General features: G+C 39.0%; 1 protein-coding gene across 1 annotated transcript; it reads right to left on the minus strand.

Annotated features, from left to right (window-relative positions):
• Positions 1-1,205: 1,205 nt before the first annotated feature.
• LOC135216635 (uncharacterized) lies at positions 1,206-4,754 on the minus strand. The gene has a single exon (XM_064252018.1). It carries the CDS (start codon positions 4,752-4,754, stop codon positions 1,206-1,208), a length of 3,549 nt encoding a protein of 1,182 aa, XP_064108088.1.
• Positions 4,755-10,583: the final 5,829 nt, after the last annotated feature.

A 10,583-nucleotide genomic window follows, 5' to 3' on the forward strand; every position in this document is an offset into this window, starting at 1 on the left:
CACGAAGCCTCTCCGACTTTACTCCAAGGTATTCAACCCCTCAGCCATCCAGCCAGTCTGTGACAAATTACTTTTGACGATTTGGGCATTTGCAGCCATGGCCTACTGCAAAATACGTATTTTTCACTAGACTGCCTTGAAGTCATTGTGAATGAGCCACTGGCTGACCTGATGACTGTTTGGTTTGAAACCCAGAGCATTGCAGGAGGGACTCGTGCTGGGGGAACACAAAGCCTCTCCGACTTTACTCCAAGGTATTCAACCCCTCAGCCATCCAGCCAGTCTGTGACAAATTACTTTTGACGATTTGGGCATTTGCAGCCATGGCCTACTGCAAAATACGTATTTTTCACTAGACTACCTTGAAGTCATTGTGAATGAGCCACTGGCTGACCTGATGACTGTTTGGTTTGAAACCCAGAGCATTGTAGGAGGGACTCGTGCTGGGGGAACACGAAGCCTCTCCCACTTTACTCCAAGGTATTCAACCCCTCAGCCATCCAGCCAGTCTGTGACAAATTACTTTTGACGATTTGGGCATTTGCAGCCATGGCTTATTGCAAAATACGTATTTTTCACTAGACTGCCTGAAGGCATTGTGAATGAGCAACTGGCTGATCTGATGACTGTTTGGTTGGAGACCCAGAGCATTGTAGGAGGGACTCGTGCTGGGGGAACACGAAGCCTCTCCCACTTTACTCCAGGTATTCAACCGCGCACCCATCCAGCCAGTCTGTCTGTGACAAATTACTTTTGCCCCTTTGGGCATTCGCAGCCATGGCTTACTGCAAAATATGTATTTTTCACTACACTACCTTGATGTCATTGTGAATGAGCCACTGGCTGACCTGATGACTGTTTGGTTGGAGACCCAGAGCATTGTAGGAGGGACTCGTGCTGGGGGAACACAAAGCCTCTCCCACTTTACTCCAAGGTATTCAACAGCGCAGCCATCCAGCCAGTCTGTGACAAATTCTTTTTGCCCCTTTGGGCATTGCAGCCATAGCCCTACTGCAGAATACTTATTTTTCAGCTGATTTCCTAGAGGGAAGTGTAAATGAGCCACTGGCTGACCTGATGACTGTTTGGTTGGAGACCCCGAGCATTGTAGTAAGGACTCGTGCTGGGGGAACACGAAGCCTCTCCCAATTTACTCAAGGTATTCAACCCCGTAGCCATCAAACTGTGCTGTGATAAATTTTTATTTAATTCTCCTGCAAATGGGTCATTTTGTTTTTTGCCACCAGAATTTCCACACCTTCTTTGCTGCCATTTTCATCAAGTTGACCTTTCATTGCCTCTTTCATTGCTCTACGTTTCTCCTCCAGTAGTTTCTTACGGGCCTCATTTCGTGCCTTTTGTTCTTCAGAGCAACTCTTTATAGTCTTTTTTGTAACTTTTACTGGTTCCCTCTTCACAGGGCCTTTGGTGATATTATGAGTGGTCTGTGTATAAATGTCCTCTTTCCATCCATTAGTTTTAAGAACATTAATCTCTTTGAAAAGGTGGTGTACATTATCCACCTGAATGGACACCATGTCCCAGAAGCCAGCCAAATCTTCAGCTATTATAGTGGGTTCCTCACCTTTAGGCCCATCAATATTTTGTTGACATAGGCCTCTGAACTGTTCTATCTTCTGCGATATAAGGAGGCGCGCCTTTCCTGTTGCTGCAAGGACCTTTCCTTGTACCTCTTCACTCATCTGTGGTGTGAAGGTTTCCAGGTCAGATTCAGCATTGTTTATCAGGTCTTGCAATTCAGAAACCTCTTTGTCAACTAACTGTAAATATTGGTGGCCTTCCTTTAGTTTTTCCACTTCCTTTATTTTCTCATTACCTACGGCACCTTCATCGCCTTTTGTCCTTTCGTCCTCCTTATCACCTGTTGTATTCTCCTGCAAATGGGTTATTTTCTCTTTTGAGACCAGAATTTCCACTCCATCAATGCCACCATTTGCATCAGGTCGAGCTTGTTTCGCTTTCGTTGCCTCCTTCATTGCCTTACGTTTCTCCTCCAGTAATTTCTTGCGCGCCTCGTCCCTTGCCTTTTGTTCCTCAAAGCAACTCTTCAAAGCTTTTTTCATAGCTTTCACTTGTTTCCCCTTTGGAGGGCTTTTGGTGACAATATTAGTAGTCTTTGTATTTTGTTTCTGTTTCCATCCATTAGTTTTAAGATCCCTGATCTCTCTGAAAAGCTCGTTAACATTATCTACCTGAATGAACACCATGTCCCAAAACCCAGCCAAATCTTCAGCTATTATAGCGGGCTCTTCACCTTTGGGCCCATCAATATTCTGTTGACAAAGGCCTCTGAACTGTTCTATCTTCTGTGAGATAAGGAGGCGCGCCTTTCCTGTTGCAGCGAGTATCTTTCCTTGTACCTCCTCACTCATCTGTGGTGTGAAGGTTTCCAGGTCAGATTCAGCATTATTTATCAGGTCTTTTAATCCAGATACTTCTTTGTCAACTAACTGTAAGAAATGGTGGCCTTCCTTTTGTTTTTCCACTTCCTCGTTTTTTTCATTAACAGGGGCACTTTCAATGCTCTTTGTCCTCTCATCCATTTGACCTGGTAAATTCTCCTGCAAATGGGTTATTTTCTCTTCTACCACTAGAATTTCCACTCCATCTGTGCTGCCGTTTGCTTTCATTGCCTCCTTCATTGTCCTTCGTCTCTCTTCTAGTAGCTTCTTGCGGGCCTCATCTCTTGCCTTTTGTTCCTCAGAGCAACTCTTCATAGGCTTTTTCGTAACTTTAGCTGGTTTTCTCTTTGCAGGGCCTTTGGTGACATTATTAGTGGTGTATGTGTTCAGGTCCTGTTTCCATCCATTAGTTTTAAGATCACTGATCTCTTTGAAAAGCTTGTGAACTTTATCTACCTGAATGAACACCATGTCCCAAAAGCCAGCCAAATCTTCAGCTATTATAGCAGGCTCTTCACCTTTGGGCCCATCAATATTCTGTTGACAGAGGCCTCTGAACTGTTCTATCTTCTGTGAGATAAGGAGGCGCGCCTTTCCTGTTGCAGCGAGGATCTTTCCTTGTACCTCCTCACTCATCTGTGGCGTGAAGGTTTCCAGGTCAGATTCAGCATTATTTATCAGGTCTTGTAATCCAGAAACCTCTTTGTCAACTAACTGTAAGAAATGGTGGCCTTCCTTTTGTTTTTTCTCTTCCTCGGTTCTTCCATTAACGGGGCCACCTTCATCGCTCTTTGTCCTGTTGTTCTTTTGACCTGGTAAATTCTCCTGCAAATGAGACATTTTCTCTTCTATCACATGAATTTCTACTCCATCTGTGCTGCTGTTTGCTTTCATTGCCTCCTTCATTGCCTTGCGTCTCTCTTCTAGTAGCTTCTTGCGGGCTTCGTCTCTTGCCTTTTGTTCCTCAGAGCAACTCTTCATAGCTTTTTTCATAACTTTCACTGGTTTCTTCTTAATAGGGGCTTCGGTGACATTATCAGTGGTGTGTGTATTTAGGTCCTGTTTCCATCCATTAGTTTTAAGAACATTTATTTCTTTGAAAAGGTGGTGTACATTATCCACCTGGATGGACACCATGTCCCAAAAGCCAGCCAGATCTGCATCCATTATAGCTGGCTCTTCACCTTTGGGCCCATCAATATTTTGTTGACATAGCCCTCTAAACTGTTCAACCTTCTGAGCAATGAGGAGGCGGGCTTTTCCCATGGCTGCTAAGACCTTTCCTTGTACCTCTTCATTCATCTGTGGTCTGAAAGTTTCCAGATCAGATGCTGTGCTGTTTATTAGATATTCTAATTTAGTGACTTCCTCATCCACTATCCTTAGGAAATGTAAGCCACCCTTTTCCTGTTCTTTCTCTCCTGTCATCTTTTTCATCAGATCCCTCCTTTCGTTTAGATGACATTCAAGGTTGCCTTCTAGCGTATGGATATTCTTATCCATTTCCTCTGCAGTCTTTACTTTTTCAAACTCACATTCATTTGAGAGTGACTTTCGTTCGTCTTCAAGATTTTTCAGTCTCTTGTGCAGCTCTTCAATACACTGCCTGTCATTCATCAAAGCTAAATCTTTGGTAGTAATTAGAGCGTTCAAATAACGTATCTCTTCTTCTTGTTTAACTATTAAGCCCTCGGTTTTTTCATTAATTTTCTTCAGAACTCTATTTTCCTTCTCCAAAGCCTGCACGGTATCTTCTGCTTCTTTCAATTGCCTTTTAGTCTCCTTGGCCAGATCACGGATCTCTTCAGCATGTGAATTTTTCACATTAGACAAATCCTTTTCCAGATCCTGGATCTTCTGCAAGAGAGCATCATCATTTGTAGCCATCTGGGCCTTATCCTCGACGAGGTCGCAGAGCTTCTCGTGAACCTCCTCCACTTCCTTTTCCAGATTTAGATTAATATCCTGCAGGTTATCTAGCTCAGATGGAATCCTTAGTTCTTCGTTAACAGTCGTCTCGCAAGCTAAGTTTTTATCCTGATGTTTCAGGAATAATATGAATAACATTACAGAAAGTCCTCCCAACAGTCCGGCATACGAGTTCCTTTGAAGGATACTGCCAAGCGACCAAGAGGGAAGGACTTCCTCCGATATAACTAATAAATCCTCAGGTCCCTCTGCAGGGACCTGGGCCATCTCAAGGTTGTCCAGTCCTCCAAACAGTCCAACAAAACAGTTTCCACGAAGGAAACTGCCAAAAGACCAAGAAGGAAGGAGTTCCTCCGATATAAGCAATAAATCCTCAGCTCCCTTTGCAGGGAGCTGGGCCATCAACAAGTTTGCAAGTCCTCTGAACAGTCCAACAAGAGAGTTCCCCTGAAGGAAACCGCCAAAAGACCAACAAAGGACTACTTGCAATATAAACAATAAATCCACAACTCCCTTTGCAGGGAGCTGGGCCATCAAAAAGATCATAAGTCCTCCTACCAGTCCAACAATACAGTTTCCATGAAGGAAACCGCCAAAAGACCAACAAAGAAGGACTGACAATATGATCAACAATAAATCCACAGGGAGTTGGGATATGACAAAGATCACAAGTCCTGCAACCAGTCCAACAAAACAGTTTCCATGAAGGAAACCGCCAAAAGACCAACAAAAAAGGACTGACAATAGGATCAACAAATCCCGAATTCTCTCTGTAGTGAGCTGTGTCATAGCAAAGTTGCTAACGCATTCGACAGTATGATTAAACATGCTTGCGAATTACCCAACTGGAGGTTTGTCTTATGTGTAGTTTTAGAAAAAGCCATGGGATGTGACTTCGGATTCTGAAGACTTCTCTGTCTTCTGGAGATTTCCCTTTCTTCTGAAGACTTCTTGGGCTCCAGTGATCCAGATTCTCTCCTTCAGTGTTATGCTATAGGCTCCAACGCATGCTTTGGTCTAGACTTCTCTGTCTTCTGAAGATTTCCCTGTCTTCTGAAGACTTTTTCGGCTTCAGCGATCCAGAATGTCTCCGGTGTTATGCTATAGGTTCCAACGCATGCTTCGGTCTAGTGTTCCGAAGTCTCACTCTATTTCTCACACACACACACACACACACACGTATTCGCCCTTATGCTATGACTAAATACTAACCTGAAGAAACATTTACGCTGAAATATAGAATTTCTTTAAAATCTGAGTGAAAACGAAGACGTGAAGTTCATAGTTCTTCGTTTTGGCAAAAGAGTAGGAAATTTCAGATGAAAAATGAAGTATTTCTGTCACGTACATCGCCCTCAACTCTCATGAACGCTAGCGTTATTGAAGTCCGCCATTACTTGACGTTCAGTTATGCCTTTGCAGGCAAAACTGAGTATAACTGAACGTTAGTGGCGGCCTTTAGGCTCTGATATATTGTTTTTATGATTATTATTAAGATCCAGGGTTGGAGTAATTGTAATTGTAATTTAATTGAAATGCAATTGATAACAGAATTCCGTGTAATTGTAATTGAATCAATGAGAAGGATATAATTTGTAATTTAACTGTAAATATAAAATTGAAGTGGTAAGGATCTGGGCTTCATCGGGAGCGATGGGTTGCTTTTACCATCCTATAGTCAGGTAATCAGAACTCAAGGTCATAGTCTAAGTGTTTCCTAACTATAATAAATACTCTTTTAATGTGACCTCCGCTCTTCTATCACTTACACTTCTAGAAATAAATTAGCTGGATTTGATCGCCTCAATAGGTACACTTTCCTGCGCCAAAGATGGGCGTTTAGTAATTGTAATTGTAATGTAATTGCTATTTCCAAATGTAAATGTAATTTACATTTTCTGAAAGTGATTGGAATTGTAATTCGTTTCCTCAAGTGTAATTACTCCAACCCTGGATGTTAGGCATTTCTACGTGACGCCATTCTCCCATAAAGTAGAGTTCTTTTCTCGTTATGATAGCATAGTATTATTCTGATGATGGTTCCTCATCGCGTGTGTTAGTAAATAATATCGAAAAATACGAATAATCACGTTCTTTAGTTAAAGATTTGGGTAGAATCAGAACCCTTTTCTCGTGTGTCAATGTTGTGCACTATATTCTTACGCTTCGAAATCCTTTAGCTTTTGCGTATTACTGTAGCTAAATTAAGGCTTTTTATGTAGAATTTCAAATACATACCAAAAGGGTCTGATTTTGTTGCCCTCTTGAAATCTCTTGTTTATATTTTCAAAAGAAGAAGACGATACCTTCAACTTGACCTTTCAAACAGAATGATGCGCTGAAAATGACAAATAATGGAACAAATATTCTTAGATTTTTCCATAAGGATAGTAAACAAGTAAATATGCGTCGATTCCGGCGCAATCGAGTTCTCTGTGCAACATCTAATTCTGTATAAAACCATCAGCAGCTATGACCAGAGACTGGAGTGTGTACTGTGTACGTACTACGTACTGAGTACGGAGATCGCTGCTGATGCACGATACATGGCTAAATTTAACCTGATATAAAAAAAGAAATAAGTAAATAAACTACTGAGGCAAGAGGGTTGCAATTTAGTATGTTTGATGATTGGAGTGTGTGTGCTCAAGATACCAATTTGCAGCCTTCTAGCCTCTGTAGTTTTTTTTTTATTTAATTATTTTTTTTTAGATCTGTTGACGGACGGACAGTCAAAGAGGCACAATAGTTTTCTTTTACAGGAAACAAATGTAGTAAATAAGAATAATAATAATATAATAATAATAATAATAATAATAATAATTAATAATAATAATAATAATAATAATAAAATACTTTACTAGAGACTATCCTTCTGCCTTCATCTTTGTATAGCTACAATTCCACCATCGATTCTTGACGTGTCTCCTGAAGACCAATTCCATTACGGTAATCGAATCCTAATTACGGAAATTCATGGTTATGCTTTGTCTATACGAGATTAGAACAAAAACTATCAATTTTTTTTTTAATTATTGAACCTGTTTGTTTGCCAAGGCACTGGGTCAGGTCAGTCGAATTTTGGAGAATTATTTTGTAAAAACTTCTGGAAATAAATGGTAGGTACTACTGGTAGACCCCTATGGCCATTTCGATATTATTAGGTTTGCCTAAGAACTCGTAATTAATTCACTTTTTACGTACCTTCTTTCATATTCATTCATCCGTCTTCCTGTCCACCTTCTCCTAATAATTGTTTCATACATAGAAGATATCTATGGTCCAAATGCTCTACTTAAGTCACGTGACATTGGTATTAGTTGGAACATTGTTGTGCTCAGTGAGTTTATGTAGTGGCCGTCGTGTATTAACGTTTTTCTAAGTGATTCTTATCAGTGATTTATGCCATTGGGTTAAATTCTTAATATTATGGAATTTAAGTGTAACACCACCATAAATTATATATACTTTTGATGTTTATAATAAAGAATCCTTTTTGGCTAGGCCTAATCCGTCTCATGCTTATTATTCTGACAGATACCTAAACATTAACGGTAGTTTAACATTTAATGTATTTCTGATAGCTTATGTTAGTTAGTGTAGGCCTGTATTTCTGATAGCTTATGTTAGTTAGTGTAGGCCTGTATTTCTGATAGCTTATGTTAGTTAGGGTAGACCTGGCCACTAGAGTAGGCTTGCAATCCAAGCACGCCCTTGCATTAGGCTTAATCACCGTATTGAGGAAGCTACGACCTTAATTAGCAATGTGATCGATGATTGATGGATGAATTATCAACCATTCAATCAGAGCAATGGCTAAAGACGTCATAAACATCGATTTCTCCAAGCTGGTATTGCCTAACTTAATTTTTAGGCTAGGTTATAAGAAACAAGAAAGTTTTACTGGCGCCTAGGTCTGTTTTGTGAGAATTGAATATAATTGAAGGTTTCCCAGTTGGGAAAGTAATGCACGTTGCTTTTCGAAGGATATTTAGTGTATTAATTATTCCTCTGATTGGAAAACTCGAGAGATACAGAAGTTGGCTAAGCTAAGTAGATTAATTGGTAAAGTTCAGGGTTTATTTTTCGGAAGACTCCAGCCACCTCCCACTTTATCATTAATAATTTTTGGGGGTTAAAACACGTAAAAAAAAAAAATGTCACGCCATTACACAGCCAGCACAAATGCTCAATAAAGGTGAAAAAATTATAATCTAGCCTAATTAAGATTCAGGTATAAGGTAAGACAATACTGGACCCCTCCCCCACTCTATAGCTAAACTGGCAAAATTGTAACTAATAAACACTATTTTAAGGTTCTTTTAGTGCCTTATCATTTCCCAGCCATTTTTACATGAAAAACTAAAAAAAAAAAAATTCATGTAAATATGGCTATGTATTATCGTCCAAATTTCATCGGAAAAGCAAAACAAATAGTTGTCCAATACAGTCGTTTTAGTATATAAAATTACAAGAGAGTTTCATACTTCTTGTTGATCCTTCAAGTTACTAAAAGCTTAAATTTTTCCTTTCCTCCTTGTTATTGGTGATGTTACCCACCGTATTTGTACGAATTATATTATTCTTTTTATATGCGTCTTCTATAATCTTTGCCTCTTTGCCAACACTCCTTTGCCCCTGAACAACATGAAAATGTGTTTCTTTTTTTCAAAGTCAGCATTCTCATGTTGCAGTGTTCAGTCTGGTTTCAGATATATATATATATATATATATATATATATATATATATATATATATATATTATATATATATATATATATATATATATAATTCGAGCTACAAATGTCCTTTAATTTCGTTCCCGTCCACTGGACGGTGGTTCGATACCATGAGGGGACGAAATTATTATCAACTAAAAATTCCCCTTCGGTACATATATGAAAAAAAAAGAAAAATAAATCAATTTCCCAGACGTAGATGTTAAAGGACATTTGTAGCTCGAATGATATATAATAATTAATATATATATAATAATTTATTACTAATTAAATTATTTAATATATATTAGAATATAGATATATGTGTGTATATAGAGGTAATTAGTATGTTTTTATCCATTTTTTTGACGTTTGCAATTTGATCTTTGGTGTAGTGTTAAAATCGTGGTTTCCATTTTACTAAGAAGGAGTCATTCCATAATAAGGAGGCCTACTGGGCATAATTGGTGGCCTTTTTTTTTTTGGTGCTTTCCACAAAAGTATTTGCACACCTAAAAGAGGGGGTGGGCCAGGTTGGGGGGAAACTTTTTGTTTCCTGTTAGAGTCCACACTTGAGCATTGTCAATCTGTTGCTTTGGAAGTCGGAAGTAAAGTCAGTCACTAAAGTGAATTCAGTGCCATTTTAAAAAATCTTTTGTGTGTTTTCATTCCAAACCTCCTTAATAAGTTGGTTACTCAATTTACAATAATTCCTGTGATTTCAGAGCATTCATGAACTATCCTCTTCATTGGCGTACCAACTTGCTGATATAATGATAATTATTATTAAATTATTAATTTTTAAAATTATTTCTACCTAAAGTGATTGGTAAAATGACACTAATATTTCCATCAACTCGAATAAAAAAAATGGAATAATAAATGAAATAGCAATAATAATAATAATAATAATAATAATAATAATAATAATAATAATAATAATAATAATAATAATAAGAAAAGAAGAAGAAGAAGAAGAAGAAATGAAAGGAAGAGAAGAAGAAGAAGAAGAAGAAGAAACGCCTCAGTGGCGTGATCGGTATGGTCTTGGCCTGCCACCCCGGTGGCCGCGTGTTCGATTTTCGTGCATTCCATTGAGGGGTGAGAGATGTGTATTTCTGGTGATAGAAGTTCACTCTCGACGTGGTTCGGAAGTCACGTAAAGCCGTTGGTTCCGTTGCTGAAAAACCACTAGTTCCATGCAACGTAAAAACACTACACAAATAATAATAATAATAATAATAATAATAATGATAATAATAAGTGATTTTAACGCAGGACAAAGGAGAAAATCACTTCAATTCAACATATTAGCATTCAGACGGAATTCTGCAGTAGTACCGAGAAATGTGTAGAATTACCAGAAAAACAGGTTTTGACCATAGGACCGAGGGGAGAGAGAGAGAGAGAGAGAGAGAGAGAGAGAGAGAGAGATCATGGTACAGGTGAGAGAGAAACAGGTGTTGAGAGCGCCACACTGAGGCCAAGGCAGGTGTGGAGCGGAGAAGCCAGG

Source organism: Macrobrachium nipponense, chromosome 6 (genome assembly GCF_015104395.2).
Source record: "Macrobrachium nipponense isolate FS-2020 chromosome 6, ASM1510439v2, whole genome shotgun sequence".
NCBI lineage: Eukaryota > Metazoa > Arthropoda > Malacostraca > Decapoda > Palaemonidae > Macrobrachium > Macrobrachium nipponense.